This window comes from Lemur catta, chromosome 6, assembly GCF_020740605.2.
Source record: "Lemur catta isolate mLemCat1 chromosome 6, mLemCat1.pri, whole genome shotgun sequence".
Classification (NCBI taxonomy): domain Eukaryota; kingdom Metazoa; phylum Chordata; class Mammalia; order Primates; family Lemuridae; genus Lemur; species Lemur catta.
In genome coordinates, this window is record NC_059133.1 from 7111758 (window position 1) to 7138191 (window position 26434).

Below are 26434 nucleotides of genomic sequence, written 5' to 3' on the forward strand. Positions count from 1 at the left end.
AATTAGGGTTCATTGAACTTGGATTTGTAATCTTATGGTTATCCAATTTGCAAAATTTTCTGTCATTATTTCTTCAAAAAATATTTTTCTTCCCCCCTTTTCTGGAACTTTAATTATACATATGTCAGATTGCTGCTCAACATTGTCCCACAGAAGCTCTGTTCTTTTTTTTCGGTCTTTTTTCTCTGCTTTATTTTGGATAGTTTCTACTGTCATATCTTTCAGTTCAACAGTGATCTTTTTCTGTGGTGTTAATCTTCTGTTAATCCCATTCAGAGACTTCTGTTCAGGCATATTTTTCATCTCTGGCTGCACCATTGGTTAGAGTCACAAGTGTGTCCCCACTAAGCCTGCCTTGCCCCTCAGAACAGCATCAGGCACTGATCGTTGGCATCCTTACCTCGTCAGATGAACAGGAATCTCCCCCTCCGCCCTGCACTCTTTAGATGTATGTCTCTTTTCTTTTTTGTTTTGTTTTTATGCCTGTGACCACCTGGTAACCCTGAGGTTTTGAGTCCACTGTTCTGTGTACCAGGTACCAGGCCATCACCAGCTACTGCTTTGTTTCAGGTTGTTCTCATCACCAGGCCATGTATGGAAAGTGGTACTTGTCACTTACTGCAAGGACACAAACAGCTGTGTCTCCTCCTTTTTCCGGTACTGTCCTGTTAGGCCCTGTTCTGTGTGTGAACTGGGAGGGAAGACTAGACATCCTGGCCAGAAATTGCTCCATCGTTTTTATACAGTCATGTGATGCTTAGTGATGCGAACAGGTTCTGAGAAATGTGTTGTTAGGAGATTTTATTTTTGTGGGAACATCATAGAGTGTACTTACACAAGCCTGGATGCTACAGTCTACTACACACCTAGCGTATATAGTAAGGCCTGTTGCTCTGATGCTACAGAACTGTACAGCATGTTACCGTACCAAGTACTGTGGGCAATTGTAACACAGTGGTAACTGTACATCCAAACATATATAAACACGGAAAAGGTATGGTAAAAATATGCTATAAAAGATAAAACATAGGGTCAGGTACAGTGGCTCATGCCTGTAATCCTAGCACTTTGGGAGGCTGAGGTGGGAGGATCACTTGAAGCTAGAACTTTGAGACCAGCCTGGGCCACATAGAGAGATCCCATCTCTACAAAAAATAGAAAAATTAGCTGTGTGTGGTGGCGCACACCTGTAGTCCCAGCTACGTGGGAGGCTCACTTAAGCTTGGAGTTTGAGGTTGCAGTGAGCTGTCGATGATGCCACTGTACTCATGCCCAGGCAACAGAGTGAGATTCCCCCCAAAAATTGTACACCTGTGTAAAGCACGTATCATAAGTGGAGTTTTCAGGACTAGAAGTTGCTCAAGGTGAGTCAGCGAATGAGTGGTGAGTGAGTGTGAAAGCCTAGAACATTACTGTACACTACTGTAGACTTTAGTAACACTGTACACTTAGGGTACACTAAATTTATAAAAAATATTTTTTCAATAAACCCTAGATTACTGTAACTTTTTAACTTTATAAGCTTTTAAGTTTTAAAAAGTTTTTGACTATTCTATAACACCTAGCTTAAAATGCAAACACATTGTACAGTTGGACAAAAATATTTTCTTTCTTTATATCCTTACCCTATAAGTTCTTTTCTAATTTTATATTTTTTTGTTAAAAAAAAACTAAGACTCCAAGGCACACATTAGCCTAGGCTCCGCAGGGTCAGGATCATCAATATCACTGTCTTCCACCTCCACGTCTTGTCCGTTAGGTCTTCAGGGGCAGTAACACACGTGGAGCTGTCAGCTCCGGGGGTAACAGTGCCGGCTTCTGGATACCTCCTGAAGGACCTGCCTGCCTGAGGCTGTTTTACAGTTACTTTTTTTAAAAAAATAAGTAGAAAGCACACACTCTAAAATAATAATGAAAAGTATAATAAATGTATTAACCAGTAATAATTGTTTACTATCATTATCAAGCATTGTGCACTTTACATGATTGTGTGTGCTATACTTTTATATGACTGGCAGCACAGTAGGTGTGTTTGCACCAGCATCACCACAAACGTGTGAGTAATGTGTCATGCTACAACTATAACGGCTGTGACGTGTGGGGCCAGTGTTGTATTTGTGCTCCCTCATTCACTGAAACGTCCTTATGTGGTACATGACTATAGTTCACTCCTTTTGGCTAGTTGAATGCAACATTTAGGACAAAAAGAAATAAAATAATGTATGGATCAGAACTTTGCGACAGTTTCATTAACATTATTTCGCCTGGTCTTTTTTTTATTGTGGTAAAACATACATAACATAAAATTTACCATTTTTTTTCCTTTGATTTTTTTTTTTTTTTTGCCCGCGTCCCCCACCACCTTTTTTTTTCTTTTTCCTTTGAGACAGAGTCTCTGTCACCCAGGCTAGAATGTAGTGGCATCATCATAGCTCACTGCAACCTCCAACTCCTGGACTCAAGTGATCCTCCTGCCTCAGCCTCCCGAACAAGGCATGCGCACTACCATGTCTGGGTAATTTTACCTTTTTTTGTAGAGACAGGGTCTTGCTCTTGCTCAGGCTGGTCTTGAACTCCTCACCTCAAGGGATCCACCCACCTTGTCCTCCCAAAGTGCTAGGATTACAGGAGTGAGCCACTGCTTGCCATTCTTTTGTGTATATACTCAGAAGTGGAATTGCTGGATCATATGGCAGTTCTATCTTTTGAGGAAAGACCGTACTGTTTCCCATAGTTCTGCACCGTTTTGCATCACTGCCAGCAATGCACAAGAGTTTTAATGTCTCCACATTCTTGCCAACATTCATTTATCTTTAAAAGCACCCAGTGAGGTGGTAAGATGGATGGTATTATCCTCATTTCACAGATGAGACCATGGAAGTCAGTTACTTGCCTAGGGTCATGGAACTGTTGAGTTCTCATCATGCACATGACTCCAAACCTTTTGATTTTATAGTTTGCTCTGACTTCCACTTTGTCCTTCTTCTCGCCTCTTCTGTGCCCAGTGCTTCCTAAGTGAGAAATGACTGTGATGTCATGGTTAGGGTTATGAGCTGGGAGGTGTTATCTGCAGCTTATTCTTGCTTTTGAGTTAGTTTCTGGATAGCAAGTAAGGAGGATGATAAACTTTCTTTTCAAAAATGTCAGGCTTAGGTGAAATCATTGTATCACTATTGAGCATTTATTTATATTATTAAAATGGATTATCTTTTTCTTTTTCTGTCTGTCTCTATTTTTAAGAGATGGTCTCACACTATGTTGCCCAGTCTGGCCCTGAACTCCGGGGCTCAAGCACTTCTGCCTCAGCCTCCTGAGTAGCTGGGACTGCAGGTGCGCACCCAGCAGGACAGACCCACGCCCGGCTCTGTCTATATCTTTTTATCAGAAGATTGAGGGTGATCTTAGTGGTCTCTTAGTTTCTTCCACTCTCAGTAGAAACTCACCATGTCCCAAGACAGCCTTACTTATCCTGGGACAAATTTTGTTCAAGCCAATGACTAAGAACAAGGCTTCTCTTCTTGATGGTCCTTAGAGCCCTCCTCTGGCTTCCCAGGCTCCCACCTGCAGGCTGAACATCCTAGAACGTCAGACCCAGCGTGTCCTGGCCTGTACTCTGTGTCCTCCTCTACGTGCTTTTATGGCTTTTTTTTTTTTTTTTTGAGACAGAGTCTCCCTCCTTTGTCCAGGCTAGAGTGCCGTGGCATTAGCCTAGCTCACAGCAACCTCAAACTCCTGGGCTTAAGCGATCCTACTGCCTCAGCCTCCTGCATAGCTGGGACTACAGGCATGTGCCACCATGCCTGTCTAATTTTTTTATTTTCAGTTGCCCAGCTAATTTCTTTTTATTTTTAGTAGAGATGGGGTCTTGCTCTTGCCAAGGCTGGTCTCAAACTTCTGACCTCAAATGATCCTCTTGCTTTGGTTTCCCAGAGTGCTAGGATTACAGGTATGAGCCACCACGCCCAGGCCTCTGTGTGCTTTAATTGAGATATAATTCACACACCACAGAGTTCACCTTTTAAAGCCTACAATTCAGTGGGTTTTAGTATGTGCAGAGTTGTGCAGCCATCACCACTGTCTAATCCCACATTTTCATCACCCCAAGAAACCCCATGCCCGTTAGCAGTCAGTCCTTATTCTCCCCTTCACCTACCCCTGGAACACTAATCTACCTCTGTGGACTTGCTGATTCTGGACATTTTATATAAGTAAAGTCATATAATTTGTGGCCTTTTGTGTCTGGCTTCTTTCATTTAGTTCAAGGTTCATCCATGTTGTAGTATAAATCAGTACTTCATTCAATGGCTGGAAAATATTCCATTGTATGGATACCCATTCATCAGTTGATGGGCATTTGAATTTATATGTTTAACTATTATGAATAAGGCTGCTATGCACATCTGTGGACATATTTTTGTGTGGACATATTTTTTCAATTCTCTTTGGTGTATACCAAGGAGCAGAATTGTTGGGTCATATATGGTAACTCTGTGTTTAATTTTTTTAGAGGAAATTCTACACTGTTTTCCATTTTCCATCACCACCAGCAGTGTCATGAAATTTCTGTACAACCTAGCTAACACTTAGTCATTTTTGGTTATAGCCTTCCTAGTGGGTGTGAAGTGGCATCTCATTGTAGTTTTTGGCTTGCATTTCCTTAACTAATGATTTTGAGCATCTTTTCATATGCTTATTGGCCATTTTATATCTTCTTTGGAGAAATGTCCATTCAAATCTGTTCGGGCTTACACCTGTTATCCCAGCATTTTGAGAGGCTGAGGTGGGGAGGATCACTTGGAGCCAAGAGTTCAAGACCAGCCCTGGGCAACATGGCAAGACCCCATCTCTACAAAAAGAATACAAAAATTCGCAGGGCATGGTGGTGGTGTTAGGATTACAGGTGTGAGCCACTATGCCCAGCTGTGTTTTTGTTGATCATGACCTTTAGTGCACAAAATTTTAAAATTTTGATGAAGTCCAATTTATTTTTTCTTTGGTTGATGTGCTTTAGGTGTTTTATCTGAGAAACCATTGCCTAACCCAGCATCATGAAGATGTATACCTATGTTTTCTTCCATGATTTTTATATTTATCATCTCTTACATTTAGGCCTATGATCCATTTTGAACTAATTTTTGTATTTGGTGTGAGGTAGAGTTCCAACTTCATTCTTTTGAAGCACCACCATGTGTTGAAAAGACTATTATTTTTCTGCCTTAGCAACTTTCTCAACAATCATTTGACCATAAATATATGGATTTATTTTTTGACCATCAGTTCTATTCCATTGATCTAAATGTCTGTCCTTAGGCTAGTACTAGAGTCTTGATTAGCAAGTTTTGAAACCAGGAAGTGTGAGTCTTTCAAATGTTTTTTTTTTTTCAAGATTGTTGTGGCTATTCTGGCTCCTTTGCATTTGTATATGCATTTTAGGGTCAGCCTGTCAGTTTTTACTAAAAAAGACAAGGGTTTTTACTAAAAAAAGACAGATATTTTGATAGGGACTGCACTGAATCTCTAGATCAATTTAGGAATATTGCTTTGTTAACAATGTTAAGTTTTCTAATGCATGAACATGAATGAATGTCTTTCCATTTTATTTGATTTCTTCTCACAATGTCTTGTAGTTTTTGATGCACAGTCTTTTGTGCTTCTTTTGTTAAATTTATTCCTAAACATTTTATTCTTTTTGATGGTGGCTTGTGTCTTCTTTAAACAGGGTGACTTTATCATGAATGTTAACACTGCAGGAAATGTTCTGGGGAGCTTATTTTTATGGTTCTTTAGTTGTTCCCCTCTTCCTTTAGTTTTTGTACTTTGAATTTGCTTGAAACACGGCCCCTGTGTCATATGTATTAATTTGCAGCTACCACTAGGGCTTCTCCACAGTGAGGGAGATAAAGACTTTGGGGGAGAAGGGTTTTGGAGTCCAACAGACCTTTGTCCTGGTAAGCCTTTTACTGGCTGTGTGATCTTAAGCTAAGTTATTTCACCTGAGCTTATTTTTCATTTGTCAAGTGGGCTGCTGAGGATTCAGTAAGCCAAGTAAATGAAAGCACCTGGATTACTGCTCGCCCCCACTGGGCCCATTTCCTTGATCCATGTGATCTAACAGCCCAGTCGGAGACTTGTGGCTCCTTTTTTCTCTTTCCATCTTTTCATTGTGAACATTTAAAAAAACACAGCAGCACAGAAACACTGAAATCACCTTGTATTCCTGATTCTGGATTAATCTATTTTCTCTCTCCCTAGCACTACTTCTGGTCTGGTCAAGGGCAGTTTTGTTTTGTTCTTCCTTTCCATTTAATGATTTCTGCTCCCACTTCCTGCTTGTAATACTGCAGAATGTGTTGGTTTAACACTTCAACCCATCTGTCTTTAGCCAAAGAGGCAGAGCTGTGAAAACTGGGAATCTACTGCTTAGAAATAGGGTGGAATTTTACCTGTAGCTGCTCCCTAGCAGGATCTGTTACTTCAGTCTCCCGGACAAGTTCCTCCTCAATCTTCTCCTTTTCCTGTTTGTCTCTCCTTGAAGATCCAGATCCAGATCCAGCTTCCGTACTATCCTTTCCAGAAAGGGTTCCAATTCCCATCAGCTAGAAGGCTTGAGTTCCTTGCTGGTATCACTTTGCACTTTGAGCTGCCATATATGGTTAGTATAAAACTATAACAAAAAATAAGACCTGCCAGAGCACCACAGTAGTAGTATTCTAATTTTAAAAAACTTGGTCATAGCCAATATAATGTTCGGTCGCTCCATTCTTTTAACAGCTAGCACACTGCTGGACTCACGCTGCAATCTCTCAGCCTTCCAGGTTTTATTTATGCATATTTTCCTTTCCTTCAACCTGATGGCTCCAACTGACTTCTTGGCTGGCAGTTAGCAAAAACAGGAATGTACTGTTGCCCTACCTTTAAGACTTACACAGATAAGACCCTGGTAGTCCTCATTCTCATCACTCTTAAGATGAGGGTAATTAGGCCGGGCGAGGTGGCTCCCGCCTGTAATCCTAGCACTGTGGGAGGCCGAGGTGGGCGGATTGTTTGAGCTCAGGAATTCGAGACCAGCCTGAGCAACAGCGAGACCCCGTCTCTACTAAAAATAGAAAGAAATTATCTGGACAACTAAAAATATATAGAAAAAATTAGCCGGGCATGGTGGCGCATGCCTGTAGTCCCAGCTAATCCGGAGGCTGAGGCAGTAGGATCACTTGAGCCCAGGAGTTTGAGGTTGCTGTGAGCTAGGCTGATGCCAGGGCACTCACTCTAGCCTGGGCAACAGAGCGAGACTGTCTCAAAAAAAAAAAAAAAAAAAAAAAATGAGAGTAATTAGAAGACCTTGAAGGTCCTACATTTCAAGGTGTTAAATGGCTAATATAACTTCAGCTTTGACATTTTAGCTGGTACTTGTGGTACTTTGTTTTTCCCTGAACTTTGAACAAATTCACCAAAACCTATTTGTGAATTCTTTGTATGTAACAGTTAAGGAGGCTGTAAGCTAGTTTCTTTCTTCTGAATCCTAAGCATCAGGCACTTAAGCTGGTATATTCTAAGACAAAGATGTGACATCAAGAAGTGAAACAAAGTCAGGGTGTCTGTCTCACACAGTTTATTTAACAATAGGTAATAAGAAATCAAATTTAACAGTCTATACAGTGATCCAAAGTTCATATTTATAAGTAATCAACTTTAATTGCATGATTTACAACAGTTGAGGGTTTTTGCTTTCTATTTTCAAGTTTTACAGAAAGTGTGTGTGTGGGAGGGGGCAGGGCAAGGGGGAAGAAAGCAAGCAAAGAAACCCCAGGGGCATTTTGCATGTTAAAATCATCCCACCGGAATCGTTTCTTACCCTCTTTTTAATTTTTTCCTTTGTTAGATGTAAAAATAACGAAAAAAATTCTTTCAAGAAACAGAAACCACAATATATAATACATCAATTTGGCAGCTGCCCCTGTATATTTTTGAAAAAGTCATTTTTCTTTCTACATGTACAAATTATTTTAATACTTGAAGTTTTACGCTCAGACTTACAGAATAGAAAATTTTCTGGAGCACAAAAGTTGACTTGAGGGGAGGAAAGGGGGATTTTTTTTTTTTAAACATTTTTAAAAGAATGAACATCTTTGCACCCAGAGAAAAAAAACTGGTATTTTAATATATATTTATATATATTTATATATATAGAATGTAATTTTAAAGTAACATTAACCCCTTTTGTCCTCTGGTTTTAGAAATGTTCTTTTTTAACTCTTCCATAAAGTGAGGAAAATAGGGAAAAATGTCAACCATCTGCACCAGTAAATAATAACTATTAATATTACATATTTTCATTAATTTAAAAAAAATAATAAAACCTATTGGAGGTGCAAGGCAGGAGCATATGGTTGGCTTCACAGGCCTCAGCCTCCTCCCAGTGCACACGTGAACCACACACACAAGTGGGAAAAGGCTGGTGGTAACCCCAACCATAACAAAAATATATTCTTTGTATTTCTATTATCCCTCAGGTTCATCTTGCATGTTTGCTTTAAACCACAAACGGCTACTGCGCAGTTCTTATGTGTTCCAAGGAAAATTGTCTTTTAGGCTAAGAAAGATTCAAAAAAATTGTTTTCAGTACAAAAAGTCTTAAGAGAAAATAATTTTTTTGCTCCCAAAATACTACAAGGTGTCTCTAGTGTATGTCTAGTGTACTCTGTGAGAGGTTTGAATTCAAGTCTGAGTTATCGGTGCTGAGTCCCAGGTCCGTGGCGCTTGCACCATGGAGGTTTGCCATGCCTGGATTGTTAGCAAGTTGAGAAAGCATTGAATTCTGGTCTGGGCTGGCAAAATGCCCTTGTTCCATGGGGTTGGCCTGGGCAGCCACCAGTCCAGGATGTGGGGAACTTGTCTGTGGGGAAACGTGGTGTGGAGAAGGCTGAGGCTGCATCCTCGGGGATGGGCTGGAATGGGGGGGCTGGGACTGTGGCCGTGGAGAAGGGACAGGCTGGGGAGAGCGTACTTGATTGGAGAGAGGATTGGGGATCTGCTGGCCTTGCAAGTGTGGGGACTGGGCCTGATTTGGGAGCATATGCTGTTGGGGGCTCATGGGGTTGGGTTGAGCAGGGGACCCCATCTGTTGCTGAAGGAGTCGCTGCTGATAGGCCTGTAGACTGGCGCCTGCCTCTGCTCCCAAGGCCTGGGGGAGCTGGCCCATCTGTCCCATATTCCCTTGTTGCATCTGTTGCATGTGATGCTGCATCCGCTGCTGCTGCTGCTGTTGCTGTGGGGGGTAGCCAACTCCTTGGGGTTGCTGGAACTGGTTATGGTTGGCCATTCCAGGGCCTATTCCTGGCCCTGCTCCCTGTTGCTGCTGCTGCTGCTGCTGTTGCATCATCTGCTGACGTCTTAAGATGTCTCGAAACTGTGAAGGCATGGTGTTGTGATTCATGTTCATTTGCTGAGGTTGGGGGCTCATCCCTCCCATGGGTGGCTGGAGTTGCTGCTGTGGTTGCTGCTGGGGCAAGGCAGCCCTCTGCACGCCTGCCTGCATGGGATTCATGTTCTGCATGGCTGGATTGGAGTGGACCCCCTGCTGGCCTGGCATGGTAGGTGGCTGCAGCCCTGGCTGCCCCTGGGGCATGCCAGGCTGCCCAGGGAGGGGTTGTGGATTAGAGTTGGCATACTTGGCAGCCCGCTGCTTGATGAACGCAGCCAATAGCTGAGGGTTGGCGTGAAGGATACTAAGCACCTGTTGCTGCTGTAAGGGAGAGCTGGGAGACCTGAGAGTCCGCAAAAGGTTTTGTAAGGCTTGTTGAGACACAGTGCCTGGTTTGAGTGGGCTCACACCTACCTGGCCCAATCCTGGTTGTGGAGCCATGTTCAAAGGCTGACCATGCTGGGCCACTGACATCATGGCTGGCCTTGGCATCCCGGACTGTAGTTGCTGGGGCTGAGGCAATCCTCCTTGGGCCCAAGGTGGCTGTTGTTGCATCCCTGTGGGCCCTATCCCTGGCTCCAGATGCCCACTGGGACCTCTGGCCATTGGAGGTGGGTTCATACCCATGGAGGACATGGGAGTCAGCTGGGGCATCTGGTGCTGGATTGGCCTTTGAAATATTTGCACATGGGCCATCTGACGCTGTGTCTCAGCTGCCCTCTGAATCTGCATTGCCATTTCCACTGCTGCAGGTGGGGGCCCTGGAAGGGGTGGCTGAGCAGTCTGAGGTGGGGTTGGAGGAGTCACCTGGCCAGCTGCCTTACCCTGGGACACAGGGCCAGCAGCCTGTGTCCTGGGCAAGTAGGGTGGCATGCTGCTGGGAGGAGTGGGCTGAGGCTGAGAGGTTGGCTGGGGCTGGGGCGTCTGAGGGGTGGTCGGTTGTTGGCCCGTTGGTGTGGTTGGCGTGGCAGGAGTAGGGGAGGGTAGGCCCTGTTGCTGTCCCACCACACCAGTCCGCTGCATGCTGGCCATCCTCCTGCGGAGCATCTGGGCCTGCTGTAGCCGGTGCTGCAGCTGCTGCTGCCGGAGCTTCTGCTTGATGTTTAGGCAGAACGGCACGGGGCACTTATTCTCCTGGCAGTGCTTGGCATGGTAGCAGCAGAGGGCAATGAGCTGCTTGCAGATGGGGCACCCGCCATTGGTTTTCCGTTTGCAACCCTTGGTATGCTGCACAACCCGCTTCATCTTCTGGCAGGAGGGCAGGGAGCAGTTGGCATTCCGGCACTGGCAGGCATGGACCAGAGACTGGATGCAGCGCTGGATGCTTAGGCGGCGAGAATCTCCAGGGCTCTGCGTGGCTGCAGCCTGCTGGTTGTTGCTCTCATCATCTAAGCCAAGACCCAGTTTCTCCATTTTGTGGTCATGGTTTTTAGTGTTATAGCAGGTAATACACAAATCATAATCCTGGGGAAAAGACACAGGAAACACAGGTAAACACTCCAAGATTTAAGTCATTCAAAAGCATTTCAGATATCCCACTTGTGCTACAACAGCCCCTTTTATAGAACAAAACTAGCCTCTGCAGCTCTGCCACTCAAACATGAAGCCAGGCCCCTCCCACCCCGAGGCCTATATAACATGCAGCTGCATCACCTCACAGACAATCGGAACCCTGCAGACCCTGCCTCCTACCTCACAGACAGTGCAGTGCCAGCGTGTCTCCACGTGGTGCTTGCATTCATTGCAGGTGTAGACAAAGCGGTCCTGGCTCTGTGTGTGCAGCTCCACCAACATGCACATGGTAGACCACTGGGCTCTTCGGAGTGAAGAGAACTCCAGGTGCTTATCCCTTGCAAGGGTAAGAAATGCATCCCGACCATCCATCAGATCGCAGGGTATGAGAGGGTCAGGATCAACGATGGGAGGCAGGGAGTTGGCGGCAGGCCCAGCAATGAGGCGGATCACAAAGAAGACCTGCAAAACAGAAAGTCTCATTCCAACTCTGGACCTAGAGCACCGCCACAGAAGACAGGTCAGTGAGACTGGACACCAATGAGATGGGTGCACAGAGTTTCACAACCACACCACTCTCCTCCTGCTTCACATCCTGTGGTCTTTTCTACCTTATTCAACAATTCCTTTAAGAAGGGTCTAGTTCAGGTACATGCACAGTGGACAGGTCTTGCCTCAAGCAGTCTACTTTAAGGCCCATGCAAATAAGGCAGGGAACTGCCCAAGATGACAAGTAACCCATAGTCCTTGACTGGAACATAAGGACCAATGTTAGATGGTGGCATTGGGTAAAGGTTAAGTTGCCTTATTCTTTAATGAGGTCAAAGAAGAAAAGGAAAAAAAAAAAATCAAATTTTATTTAAAAAGAAAGAAAAATTAAATTTCCTGAGTGAAAAACTGTACTACGGTTATGTAGAGGACGTCTTCTTAGAAGGTACTGGCTAAGGCAGGGCATGGTGGCTTATACCTGTAGCCCCAACAATTTGGGAGGCTGGGCTGAGGCAAGAGGATTGCTTGAGCCCAGCAGTTGGGAGGCTACAGTGAGCTATGATCGCACAACTGCACTCCAGCCTGGGCAACAGAGCAAGATCCTAGCTCAGAAAAAAAAAAAAAAAAGATACTGGTTAATAGAGATAAATCTACTTAGTCCTTGTTGGTGAAGCAGTAAAATTTTTGTTCACTTAAGTTTGAAAACTCATAACCACCACCAAGTCCCATAACCATTAGTGTACAAAGGGTGCGACAAGCTGGTATTATGTATATGTAATTGAAATTAGTCATATATAACTATAAAGTCTTATTAAACAAACTAAAAAATATTACCTGAAGAAATCAGGAACTTCTAATAAACTGCTGTACTGCCTACTACATTCTACCAGTTTTTGGGACACTAAAAATCTACGCAAACTGGCAGTAACACTTGCAATGTACGCGGACAACAGTATCTGCTGCTTTTGTCCCCCTATAGCTAGGCCAATACCTGAATTTATAACCTATACAGATAAAGTCGTAGAATGTGTCCACAAATCAAGTCAAACTCATGATAATATATTCTAAGGGCCTTTTCCACTGCTGTTATGCTAGAAGTTTGTCAGATTAACTATAGCTTGAAATAGCTAATAACTATTAATTGTTAATAATTATTACCTTAGCTTATTGTAGCCTTGAACTGCTGAGCTCAAGTGATGCTCTCACCTCAGGCCCCGAGTAGCTGGGACTACAGGCATGCGCCATAATGTCCATCTTAATTTTTTGTAGAGATGGGTTTTTTTTTTATGTTTTTTGTTATGTTGCACAGGTTGGTCATGAACTCCTGGCCTCAAGCAATCCTCCTGCCTTGGCCTCCCAAAGTACTGGGATTACAGACATTATCCACTCACACATCTTACACTTTTAAATAAGGCACAATCTAACACAATCTAGATTTAAAACACAGCTGCATAGCTAAAGCAAACTGAACATTTCTTGTTCTACTACCTACCCTAATTACCTCTTTTTTCCCTAATTGCCCCTCAAATGGTTTCTTTCTTCTGAATCTCAAATGGTCTGGTGCTCACATCATAAACACCAATTGGAGTGGGCAGTTTTTGAAAAACCCTGTCCTGTTTGTTTTCCAGCTGCTGGTGGCTGCATCTTACCTCTTTGTGTTTCTCCATGGTGGCATACAGTTTCTGCGAGAGGTCATTGGATACATTGGGCATGCCGGGCTTCTTCTTGTTGCCCCTACTCAGGCTGCTCTTGTTTTTGCTGGTTTTCTTATTATTCTTCTTTTTAGCATTCTTGCTGTCTCCCTTTGTCACCTGCCGGGTAGCACAAAGGAGACAATAAAGTGTTAAGTTTTTGTTAAGAATTGACTTAGAAATAACACTGAAGGTAAAAAGACTCTCCTTTCTATGAATTGTAGCTTATGCTTATATCTTATTTCACTAGCAGCTCACTTCACATATTCTCTCTCCTTTCAAAGTTGTTATTTATGGTAAACTAATGTTCACAAATATATTTGACCTAATTTTTTTCTCAGTGAAGATGACCTTTCATTGAGGCAATGACAGCTTAGGAGTGTGTAGACCTTGTTGATGGAGCACATCCCAGATTTGAGAATAGGGAACGAGGAGTGGGTGGCAGAGTGGGGTACAGTGTATGGCAGTGGGGAGCCAAAAGACCTTGGCTTTACTGCCTTTTGCTCATATTCTAAAATTTTATGAGCCTACTAAACCTTGCCCCCCAACACTCATACCTTATATTGACAACTAGTCTATCAATGAATTTGAACAAAGCTGTAAGAATTTGTAAACGGACTATTTAAGAGTGACTTTATAAGTCTGATTCAATGGAGGTAATTCTACATATGCTATAGGGAAATGACTGACCAGGTTCTAAGGCAGGTGCTATATGGGAGACAGGCTGGTTTTGGATAGCTAAGAACGGTTTTTACACTTCAAAAGAGTTGTGTTATTTTTTTTTTAAAGGGGAAAGAAAAAGACTATGCCACAGATGGTATGTGGCCCACAAGGCCCAAAATATTCATAATCTGGTCCTTCACATAGGTAATTTTCTATCAGTTTTTTTTTTTAGGATTTCATTTGCTTTTTTTCCCCCTCAGTTTACATTACTCAGACTCTGAGATACCATTTTAAAAGGGGGTCTTGATGCTAAATAGGTTTGAAACCACTAAAATAGAATCCTAGTAAACTTTCTAAGCCATAATTTCTTGCCCAATTTAAAGAGCTGTTTCATACCTGAGAACTTTAAAACTAAATTGAACATTTAAGCTCATTTCTGGATTATACAATTAGAATTAAGGTAGAAGATGAAAAGGAACTAACGTCCTTACATCAGTGCTTTCATTGCTGGTATTTTCCTCTCGCTTCCTCTCTTCTTCCTCCTGTTCCAGTTCTTTAATGCTTTCTTCCAAAACATTGGGCCAGAAATCACCCTCAAAGTAAGGTAATTCCTTTGCACTTGTTAATCGATCTTCAGTAGCTTGTTTAAAAATATCCTGTAAAAAAATCCATGTACAAATAGGTATTTCTATTTTTTATAAAACATTGATTATACAAGCACTCACAACTAACTGACACAAGAAACATGAAAGATTAAAATGTCTTCAGAAAGCTGGCAGAGATTCTATACCCAGTACCTAATTCTATACCATATGCTAGGGAGGTATTTAATGTCATAAACAGTGCAAGGGCTGGTCTGAGTACAGTGGTGTCTAACAATAAACCACAACCAATTACAGATTTCTCTGTTCCTTCTCCATTCCCACTGCTTAAGCTGACTAGCCTTTAAAAAAATAAAAGAAAAAGAAAACAAGCAAAGATCAGTGAAAAGTCCTGGTCTGAAGTCAGTATTTCTAATTTTCTCTTTCCTCTGCCTATGAAGATGGAGATTATCTGCCTTTATATAACCAAATGGCAAATTATCTTGCCAGGGATCAATGTCAGAGGGCTTCAGAAGCATCATTCACACAGCTTTAACTGAGAGTTGAAAATGACTAAAACCTATTATGTCATTAAGTATGAGATGTCCGACTTCCGTAACTATTAAGTTTGACAGTTGGTATCTCTGACATTTCACTTGACACTTCTTGTTTTCTTTTTATTGTGAAAGTACATTTTCATTCTTTCAAACACATAGTTTGACTTGCATCTTTCAAAGTTTTTTTAAAAACAATTTTTGCAAAACCATAGGTAAGTCAAAAACTTGTGACTAATGAACACACAGTTCTGTTCTGGTGATTTTAGTCTTAAAAATGAGCCACGTGGGTGACCTGAGACCAAAGAGAATAATAATCAGCTAAAATCTATAGAAGCAAATCCATTTCAACCCTATGCATAAATTAACAAGGTTTGACATTACTATTGCAACAATATTAGACTGCTGAAAACAAAATCGACAAGGTAAAAAAGCTGGATAGATGGATACCACATAAATAAGCGTCAAAAAAAAAAAATCGAGACCTGCCTTTCTTTGCTGTCACGACATAAAGACAAACCGTTTTTACACCTTATTGTTATCTGTAATAACAATGGATTCTTTTTGACAATCACAAGCATTCAACACAATGGTTATTAAATAAAGTGCCAAAACATAGTCCAAAACTGAATATTCATCAAAAAAAGGTAATGGTGTCTGTTTAGTGTCCAGCACTGGTATTATCCACTACGGCTTCATGAAACCTCAACTGATTACAGCAGGTGTCTACTACAACAAGTTGGACGAAATCATGAGGATGCTTTTCATTAAACAGATTGGGCGGCAGAGACAGGCCAAGACCACATGTCACACAAACAACTTTGCTCAAAATTACAGAGGCTAAACTTAGTAACTCTGTCATCCACCATATCCACCAGCCCTTGCACTGACTACCACTTTTTACAAGGAAAAATATTCAATTCTCAACAAGCTGTAAATAATGCTTTTCGTGCTTTCATTGAGACCTACTCTCCACACTTCTTCACTGTTGATATCAACAAGCTACTATTAAGATGACAAAACTGTGTCGATAGTTTAGGCACAAACTTTGATTAATTGCACTGCTTCTTGTTTAAGATGTAGCAAATAAAACTTCTGATTCAAAATCAGACATTTCAGTCTACAGCCATACCACCCTGAACGCGCCCGATCTCGTCTGACCAAAATCAGACATTACAAATATAATGACCTAATACAAATACTGGAAACTGTATCTGCTGTAGAATGATGTGCTGGGCTGCTTGGGAAAACATCCAGTTTATGTAGGTAGTTCAAGTTCATATCAAGAGACAGCCTACATTCATGAATGTTTAAAATAACATGGCTAGTAGGAATACATTTTTTATTGGTTACATGTTCAAAACAGATTTCTTCAAAAAACCTAGTTTTACTTTGAAAAATTGTGAATACACAAAATAAAAAACCTATCAAATTAGCATAATTTTATGAATTACACGGAAGATGTAGAACACCACCACCAAGATTAGTACATTTCCAGATCTACTGTCTTTCTCCCCCATGCTCCAACTGACCTTATAGTCATGGACAATGCGCTCTGAGACAGCTTTGTCAAGCATCTTTTTGTACCATTCCTGCAGTCGCTTGGGCTTTGGAATCTTCTGGTCAGGAGGATGGCAGTGGAAGATATAGTCATCTCCCTCACTTGGTGGACATGCCCAAATATGCCCTGTTGTGTATCTAACAACACAGAAGAGGAATGTTCGATAGAAAAGATCATCCATTTTAGACAGAATGCTACCCTTTAAACCATAAGGTGGAGCCAATACTGAAACAATGATTTCTCCTAAGATAACACAAAACGTTTAACCCAGCATCAGATCAAAACTGAGGCCAGCACTAAGCATAACCCATGGCACTAATAATGGATCTCACAATGCCTGCTACTTTTTGGATGCCACAGAGGAGTGCTGAGAATTTCTATAGTAGAGAGAATAACTTAGCCCCAAATCCCAAATTTGCATTTTAGGGCTGAATTAAGATTACAATGCAATGGAAAATGAACCTACTTTAACAAGAGACCTAAATGAAAGGAAAATTGTAAAGCGTAATAACCTGCAAGATGCAGTACTGAATATTCTCAAGGACACATGTACTTTAAAAGTGAGAAACATATCCCCAGAGCTTAGTTGTTTTTGGTCTTGATATGTAGGTATAAAAGAATCAAATACACCAAGATTCTGCCCTCAAATGATTAATAAACAAAAACTTCAAATCAACGTATCCAATGGCTTAACTGAAGAAAAAACAAACAAAAAAACCCACCAAAAAACCCCAAACACCTCATCTGGGATGTTTGGAACTAGGGCTAAAACATCCATTTTTCTTTCCTATTGACAACATTTACTTCAAAGGGCACCAACAAATTTGAGATGATAATTCTGCTAGATGGGAACCAAGATTGGGGGTGGGGAAGGGCAAAAATTACATATTTGCACATTTTAACAATAGCACACTAATTGTTTTTAAAAGAACATTCATTATCAATATGCTTACCCTAATTTCTTGACATATTCTAAATATCCAATTAGAATTTCATGATAGACTGCAGTCCTCAAGCATTTAGGACGGAAGAAATGAACACTATCGAGGTAAGATATGTATACTCTCCTATACCAAATGGGAGGAAAAAAACAAGTCAAGTCACACAATGAGTTCTTGTACTATATGGCTAAAACACCTTCTTGCTCTCCTGTGCTCTTTGCCCATGTTGTCATTTGTAATGTTCACTACAGTCAGATGAGTGACTTCACTGTGAACCCCCGTAGGGAAGTTTAGTGAACCTGTGACTTCATTTTCTTTTCTTTTCTTTTTTTTTTTGAGCCAAGGTCCCACTCTATTGCCCAGGCTACAGTACAGTGGCATCATCATAGGTCACTGCAGCCTCCAACTCCTGGGCTCAAGCCTCCCGAAGAGCTGGAATTACAGGTGCTCATAAACACACCCATCTAATTTTTAAATTTTTCTGTAGAGACTGAGTCTCACTATGTTACTCAGGCTAGTCTTGGCCTCAAGAGATCCTCCAGCTTTGGCCTCCCAAAGTGCTCAGATTACAGGCATGAGCCACAGCGCCCAGCCTTCATTTTCTTTTTAGCAACCAGCAGTACCTGGCACATACTATATCAATATTTGTTGATCCCAATAAATTCTGGTACCATTCTTACTGAGGCCTTTGTACTATTTTTAGAAACAGGAAATTCTAAACCATGTATTACCTCATTTGTATAACATTTTTTTACATAACTCCCAGAGGGGTACTTATAATCCAGGTTTAAGTCTATTTTATAAAATGTAGTTAGAGTGATTCTCATTTCCAATGTCAGGCTGCTATTCATACTCTTTTATTACTATGACCACAGGAGAACAGCACTGTTTTGTCTATTTTAGGATTGGATTTTTAATTTGTTTTACTTAAATACTACTACTTTTCCACTTATTACAACTTGAACCCCCCACCCCCACTGGAGGGGCTAGCCATAGTCAGCCAGTCATACCTCTGGTTGGGTGGAGGGCAGTCAGAGCCGTACTCCTGAACATGCATGCCAAAGAAGCACAAGTCAACGCCATCAATCTCTTCAAAGGCAAAGAGGGCTTTGGTTCGGTATGGAAAGGATTCTGCCATCTCTCCACTGTCTACAAACCTATATAATTCAGGTTGAGAGAAGAGGACAACATTAACTCATACAGACTGGAATCACCAACAGTAACTATGTACAAGAGATTGTGGATCCACAAGAGAAAAAAGGGGAAATCACTAGATACCTTGCTTTCATGCCTGGTTTGACTTCCACAGTTTTGTCTGAAGCATGAACTACCCTAACAGTGACCTCTCCTGACTCAGGGTGATTTTGTCGCCTCAGAAAGTCATTTACACGATTCTCCAGAAAGGTGCCAAGCCTGGTAGATGGCAACCCTAGGAACGTAAAAGTTACAAGTTACCAAGGTGCAAATTTATTACTGTCAGTCTTAAAGGTTCAACCTCAAATCTCATTTGTGCTTTTTCTCAATGCAAACAGGATAACTTCCTGTTATTTTATTTATTAAATAAAAGATGGGGTCTCACTCTATCACCCAGACTGGAGTGCAGTGGCATGATCATCAGTAACTGTAGCCATGAAATCCTAGGCTCAAGCAATCCTCCTGCCTCAGCCTCCCGACATGCTGATTATAGGTGTAAGCTACTATACCTGGCTATATTCTTCGTATAAAACGTTCTGCCAATTTGCACTATCATACTTGGAATGATACGGAGAAGATTTAGCATGGTCCCTGTACTAGTATGATAAGGCAAGTCTTTGGTATATGTGCTGCTAAAACAGGCACAATACTCAATAATATCTAAATGTCATTTCCCCTAACTTTTTATTATGAAAAATTTCCAGTTGTCAGAATAGTTAAAAAAAAATATGGAACAATAAACGGCCATTGCACTTTGACTAGATTGCAATTATATTTTAAAATAACAAAGGTTGGCCAGGCACGGTAGCTCAAATCTGTAATCCTAGCATTCTGGGAAGCCGAGGTGGGTGGATCGTTTGAGCTCAGGAGTTCGAGACCAGCCTGAGCAAGAGCGAGACCCCATCTCTACTAAAAATAGAAAGAAATTAGCTGGACAACTAAAAATATATAGAAAAAATTAGCCAGGCATGGTGGCACATGCTTGTAGCCCCAGCTACTCGGGAGGCTGAGACAGAAGGATTGCTTGAGCCCAGGAGTTTGAGGTTGCTGTGAACTGGGCTGATGCCATGGCACTCTAGCCCAGGCAACAGAGTGAGACTCTGTCTCAAAAATAAATAAATAAATAAATAAAAATAAAATAACAAAGGTTGAACATTTTGAGGAACATTACAGAAATCAAAGCAATCTGTAAGTCAGAAAAATACTACAAAACAAAATACTACATTGAGATTGTAAGTGTCAATTACTTGCATGATAAAAATCTTTGACACCCTCCCCTGACAATGGAAAAGATCAGGTAAGGGCAAAATGGAGCCCTCATAAATGGTATAGACTAAACTGAGGGAATCACTCATGGGACAGCAATTCTGGCCAATCATTTTCACATCTGGCCCCATAAGGAATATGTCCCAAATAAGGAAAAATATAGTGAAAACACATCTTATGCATTTAATAAATCCTTTTCTTGAAAAATTTTTTTCTAAGGTCTAATGAATTTCCCACCAAAAAGTATATTACAATTCAACTTTAAGTAGATTATAAACAATTATTTTATTTTTACTCTGATTAAAAATAATGGAATTCTTTTTGGATAGTTTCTTCTCCATTAGACTTCAGAAGTTTTGCCAAGATTTACCTGTAAAGATGGGAACTTACTTTTAGCAGAAAACTTATTTTCTTTCCTAGTTCGTGCAGTTTTCTTTAAACAGCCATCACAAACAAATCTAAAATGTAAATCAAGACTTTGTTTACATAACTTAAAGAAGCCTTATGTGTATAACAAAATCTATTGTGTAAATAAAATTAAAATTCAAAAGACAATCTGGTACAAAATTTTCCATATTTCTATGAAAGAGTTACAACCAATACATACAGAGCTTTCAGAAATCAGTAAGAAAAAAGATAACTTAATGGAAAAACAGGCAATAGACATGAAGAAATGTGATTACAATTTAAGACAGGAATGTTTCTTTTTGGCCCAATCATATTGGCTAGAGTTAAGTGTCAGTACTCCTTTTACGTTAGTGGTTGGAATGTACACTTTGAGAGCAAAACCAATACATTTAAAATATATTATCTCTTTGTTCCTGTAATTATATATGATGTGTGTAAGTAGAGTTTCTTGCAAAACCTTGAGACTACATAAATGTTCCTCAAAGTAAATAATTAAATGGGTTATAGTAAATTATAGACTACTAGGCATCCATTAAAAATGCAGCAGACCTATTTCAAATGTACACAACCTATAAGATGGAGAAATTTAAAAAATTAAACACATACAAATCAAATATATTTTACTGATTTATATATTTCATATAATACTAAAGGAGACTATCTCCAACAAGCTGACTGATCCTAAATTGCAAACATCACAAGTCTCTTAAATCATTTTTTTTACCAAACCTGAAATTAAGGAAAGCACTAAAAGGGCATACTTAAAGACAACTTACACTGAAAATTAAAAAGTTTCCACTAAATATTACCTATATTGCAATTTTTCTTAGTATTATTTTCTAGAAATTTGCTAATTAGACCCCTCTTTCCTGTAACCTCCAAACCAGTACCAACAAGCAGTCTAAGAACAGAGCAGAAGACGGTATGGAGAACCAAACCTAATGAGAGGCACTTGATGCCCTAGATTCCCTCTTCCTTGGAACAGAGCTGGAATCAGCCCCATTCTTGGGAGAAGAAGAAGTGGTCTCTCTGACTCTCGCTGGTCAATTATACTTTTAACTGCAGCTATGTAACCTGTTGTCCCCAACCCCACCAACAGATATTTAAATCAAACACTTACCAGGCTCACAATTTAGTATAACATTCATAGCGTGTTTTCTGAGGTAGGAATAGAGGTGCATCCCCCTATACGTGTACCTTTTAATTTTTCTACAGCAGTATAAGTAATATTCAATGTGCGAAATTCAACTACATCTAACACTTGCTAGTTTCCAGATACCTTACCGACAGCATTGACTTTTTTTTTTTTGAGACAGAGTCTCGCTCTGTTGCCCGGGCTAGAGTGAGTGCCGTGGCGTCAGCCTAGCTCACAGCAACCTCAAACTCCTGGGCATAAACGATCCTACTGCCTCAGCCTCCTGAGTAGGTGGGACTATAGGCATGTGCCACCATGCCTGGCTAATTTTTTCTATATATATATTTTAGTTGGCCAGATAATTTCTTTCTATTTTTAGTAGAGACGGAGTCTTGATCTTGCTCAGGCTGGTCTCGAATTCCTGAGCTCAAATGATCCACCAGCCTCGGCCTCCCAGAGTGCTAGGATTACAGGCGTGAGCCACTGCGCCCGGCCAGCATTGACTTTTGATGAAAAATAACTACAATATAAATTTAAATTTCCTAATCCAAGCAAAAATTTTTAGAGATACGAACTTTGAAGATATGATATAGCAAAGAAGAAAAAACTTGTTAATATTCACGAGGATATACGAGAAAATACTGAAATAAGGCTTACCCAAGTGGCCAGATGATCTCATGATGAAGAACACATATCTGATGCATCTTTCTTCCACACTCTATACATTCAACAAACCTGGAAATACAGAGCCAATTTCAAGATTAATCCCAAAACCTTAACGAAATGAAAACTTCCATTACTTCCTGTGATTTCTGACAATTCAGAAGATAGCCAAGGTCATGGCCAAAGAATTGAAAAAAATAGTTCTAACAAAGTTTTTATTTTCAAAAAACTCTTTAGTGTTGCAGGTAGAGCCAATTTCAAAAGCAATTAAATTCAGTAATTAAATGTGACTGTGGAAAAATGGTAGCAGAGAAAGATCACGGGTGTCAAAACTTCCAAATGAGTCTGACACCATTCCATCCATTTTAGGAATACCTAGAAAACGTACATTTCAGTGCTCCATGCTCTCAAAGGCCTCACTACAAACTAAGGGATTATGAATTGTGAACTGAAAATGCAGAGGGTAACAGGGATGGAATACATAGCAGTGAGCAGACTGGGCCGATAAAACACTAAAGCAATAACTCAATTTAGTGAAATGTAAATAAATACTAACTGTAATGTAGACTAATAGCCTTAGTACTTGAATATATTCCACATTTTTACCACCTATGTTGGGTATATGTTATATAGATTTAGCCCAACAATGCAGAATCATCTGATTGGTCATAAAAATCCAGAGAATGAAAGGAAGACGAAAAGTCTAAATGTGCTGAGTATTCAAGGGGAACTACTTACAGTTCTGGATCCAGTGTGTCATTTTTTCTCTTGGAAAATTGTTCTTTATTTATTGTACTAAGGAGAGAAGAGGGACACAATGAGAAAAAGTGATAAAGATGAGCAATCTGACCGCAGTTCTAACCAAAGGGTACAAATCTTACACTATAAATGGATGATTTACATCCTCTAAGATTATACATTTAACATTTAAGCATTCCTGACTTACAAAATGCATGTGAGGGAATAGGACTTAATAATTATATCCCCTTATAGGAGGAAATCAGAAACCCAGGAAGAACTAGAAACATTAGTTCTTTCTTTTTAAATACTGCCTACTATTCTCAATGTTATTAATAGTTATACCTTTTTATGGTGTAATGTTCCTAGACTGAGCCATGAAGGATAAAGGTGTGCATAGGGGGAATTAAATCACTATTTAAGAATACCTTTTTTTAGGGGGAAGTGGGGTGTAGGTGTGGTGTCTTGCTCTGTTGCCCAGGCTAGAATGCAGTGCCACGATCATAGCTCTCTGCATCTTCTAACTCCTGGGCTCCATAATCTCTTACCTCAGCCTCTAGAGTTAACTGGGACTATAGGCACCTGCCACCAGGTGGCTAATTTGTTTTGTTTTTTTGTAGAGACAGAGTCTCACTATGTTGCTCAGGTTTGTCTTAAACTCCTGGACTCAAGCAATCCTCCAGCCTTAGCCTCCCAAAGTGCTGAGATTACAGGCGTCAGTCACCACACCTGGCTGTTTTTGTTTGTCTGAGACAGAATCTTGCTCTGTTACCCTGGGGAGACTACAGTGGCTTCATCGTAGCTCACTGCAACCTCAAATTCCTGGGTTCATGGGGTCCTCCTGCCTCAGCCTCCCAAGTAGCTGGGACTACAGGGAACACGTCATGATGCCTGGCTAATTTTTTTATTTTTAGTAGAGACAGGGTCTCAACTCTTGTTCAGGCTGGTCAAGTGATCCTCTTGCCTCAGCTTCTCAGAGCGTTAGGATTACAGGCGTGAGCCACCATGCCCCACCAACCAGCTATTTAAGAATACGCTTTCAGGCTGGGCGTGGTGGCTCACGCCTGTAATCCTAGCACTCTGGGAGGCTGAGGCAGGTGGACTGTTTGAGCTTAGGAGTTCGAGATCAGCCTGAGCAAGAGCGAGACTCCGTCTCTACTGAAAATAGAAAGAAATTATATGGACAGCTAAAAATATATATAGGAGGCGGGACGAGGTGGCGCACGCCTGTAATCCTAGCACTCTGCAAGGCCGAGGTGGGAGGCTCGCTCGAGGTCAGGAGTTTGAGACCAGCCTGGGCAAGAGCGAGACCCCATCTCTACTAAAAATAGAAAGAAACTATCTGGACAGCTAAAAAAAAAAAAAAAAAAAAATATATATATATATATATATATATATAAAAAAAAAAATTAGCCGGGCATGGTGGCACATGCCTGTAGTCCCAGCTACTTGGGAGGCTGAGGCAGGAGGATCGCCTGAGCCCAGGAGTTTGAGGTTGCTGTGAGCTAGGCTGACGCCACAGCACTCTAGCCTGGGCAACAGAGTGAGACTCTGTTTCAAAAAAGAGAAAAAAAGAGAAAAAAAAAAAAAAGTCTTAGAAACAGGATCTCACTCTGGGAGGCCGAGGTGGGTGGATCGCTTGATGTCAGGAGTTAGAAACCAGCCTGAGCAAGAGCGAGACCCCGTCTCTACTAAAAATAGAAAGAAATTATATGGCCAACTAAAATATATATATAGTAAAAATTAGCCAGGCATGGTGGCACATGCCTGTAAGTCTCAGCTACTGGGGAGGCTGAGGCAGTAGGATCACTTAAGCCCAGGAGTTTGAGGTTGCTGTGAGCTAGGCTGACGCCACGGCACTCACTCTAGCCCGGACAACAGAGTGAGACTCTGTCTCAAAAAAAAAAAAAAAAAAAAAAAAAGAAAAGAAAAAAAAGAAACAGGATCTCCCTCTGTCACCCAGGCTGGAATCCAGTGGTGTGATCACAGCTTACTGCAGCCTCAAATTCTTGGGCTCAGGTGATCCTCTTGACTTGGCCTCCCGAGTAGCTAGGACTACAGGCATACACCATTATGCTTGGTCAAGAAAATTTCAACATTAATACATGTTTCAGGGCAATTTTGAAGGACAAAACTCTGTACTTCATATTTTAAAATGTTACATAGCTTCCCATCCTGAAATCTAGCATACAACACTGCTCATGGCTTCACTACATATAGAAGGTAACAGTCTTACCATTCTCTACCTAGAGTCAACTTTAGGGAACCCCACTCTCATTGCGGTTAATCCTCCTTACAAAAATGAGGACATCTCTGAGGCCACATGCAGTGGCTCATGCCTGTAATCCCAGCACTTTGAGAGGCGGAGGTGCAAAAGTGAGGACATCTCCACATGTAAAACTGTTTCCTATACTAAGTTATAGCCTAGGGAGATTCACTCATCTAAGTTAATAGCATTTTCCCGAATAGCCTAAAGGCTTGCTACTCAAAGTGCAATCTGAAGAGCAGCTGCACCACAGAAAGACCTGGAAGCTTATAAGAAATGCAGACTCTTAGACTGACTAAAGACCTGCAGGATCAGGAGGGGATTTCTATACTCTTCAGAGTCAGGGATGTACTGCCCTCAGGTATACAACACTTGGCATGCCACCCCAGAGTTCCAACAGTAAGGCAGACGTCCATTCCTCCATCAGGGAAACCTACACTAGAGGTCACCTCCCTGATTTAGCCAAGGGTCAAAATATCTCAATGCTCAAGGTTCCCAGTATCTATTTTCCTAGACCAGCACCCATACCCTACTATACTGTATTTGTGTGGTGACTGAAGGGAAAGTGCAACTTTACAACTCAATTTGGAAAAAGTTTAACCAGTTTTCTTTGGAGGCCCTGATTTTGTACTAGTAATGTGACAACTCCCTATTTTTGTGGAATGTTATGAACAGCTTTCCTTTATTATAGGTAAATATGAATCTCTAAGAATACTAAAATTACATGAAACAGTACTTCTTTTTAACTACACAGTCTAAATTTATTCAAATTTAAAGATTACTACTACTATTAGGCAATTTAGGCTATACGCTGAGTTTGTGAAACTACAGAGTGTATCTGAGTCTCTTAAACCTCTCCATCACGTTAAATTCCATTCACTAGTATAGTGATTTAGGGCTTCTGTTAATCTACAAGAAGGGTGTAGGGTGGTTATTAGTTCAATTCTTCTCAAACTCAAAACAGTTAATTAACAATTAAGTTCTTCTCTTGCACTATCCTCCCAATTTTTAGAAGAAAAGCTATTTTTTAATTCTTTTAATATTATTTTTTAGAGACAAGGTCTTGCTCATCACCCAGGCTGGAGTGTAGTGGCCTGATCATAACTTAGTTTAGCCACAAACTCCTGGGCTCAAGAGATCCTCCCACTTCAGCCTCCTGAGTAACTGGAACTACAGGCACTACAGACACACACCACCACATCTGGCTAATTTTTAAATTTTTTGTAGAGATGGGTCTTCACTATGTTTTGCAGGCTGGTCTCAAACTGCTAGCCTCAAAGTACTCCTCCTGCCTCTGCCTCCTGAAGTGCTGGGATTTGGGACATGAGCCACCATTCCTGGCCTGAAAGTT

At 41.0% G+C, this 26434-nt stretch overlaps 1 protein-coding gene across 1 annotated transcript in view; it reads right to left on the reverse strand.

Annotated features, from left to right (window-relative positions):
* Nucleotides 1-7592: 7592 nt before the first annotated feature.
* EP300 (E1A binding protein p300) overlaps nucleotides 7593-26434 on the reverse strand; it is a 79303-nt gene continuing 60461 nt past the window's right edge. Inside the window, exons 21-31 of the mRNA XM_045554829.1 lie at nucleotides 22818-22874; nucleotides 22074-22151; nucleotides 20264-20331; nucleotides 18692-18842; nucleotides 18424-18570; nucleotides 17426-17539; nucleotides 16444-16609; nucleotides 14268-14432; nucleotides 13072-13233; nucleotides 11114-11395; nucleotides 7593-10885 (exon numbers count right to left, since the gene is read on the reverse strand). Of these exons, the coding sequence (XP_045410785.1) occupies nucleotides 8678-10885; nucleotides 11114-11395; nucleotides 13072-13233; nucleotides 14268-14432; nucleotides 16444-16609; nucleotides 17426-17539; nucleotides 18424-18570; nucleotides 18692-18842; nucleotides 20264-20331; nucleotides 22074-22151; nucleotides 22818-22874 (3598 nt within the window). The 3' untranslated portion in view covers nucleotides 7593-8677. The remainder of the gene's footprint in view (nucleotides 10886-11113; nucleotides 11396-13071; nucleotides 13234-14267; nucleotides 14433-16443; nucleotides 16610-17425; nucleotides 17540-18423; nucleotides 18571-18691; nucleotides 18843-20263; nucleotides 20332-22073; nucleotides 22152-22817; nucleotides 22875-26434) is intronic.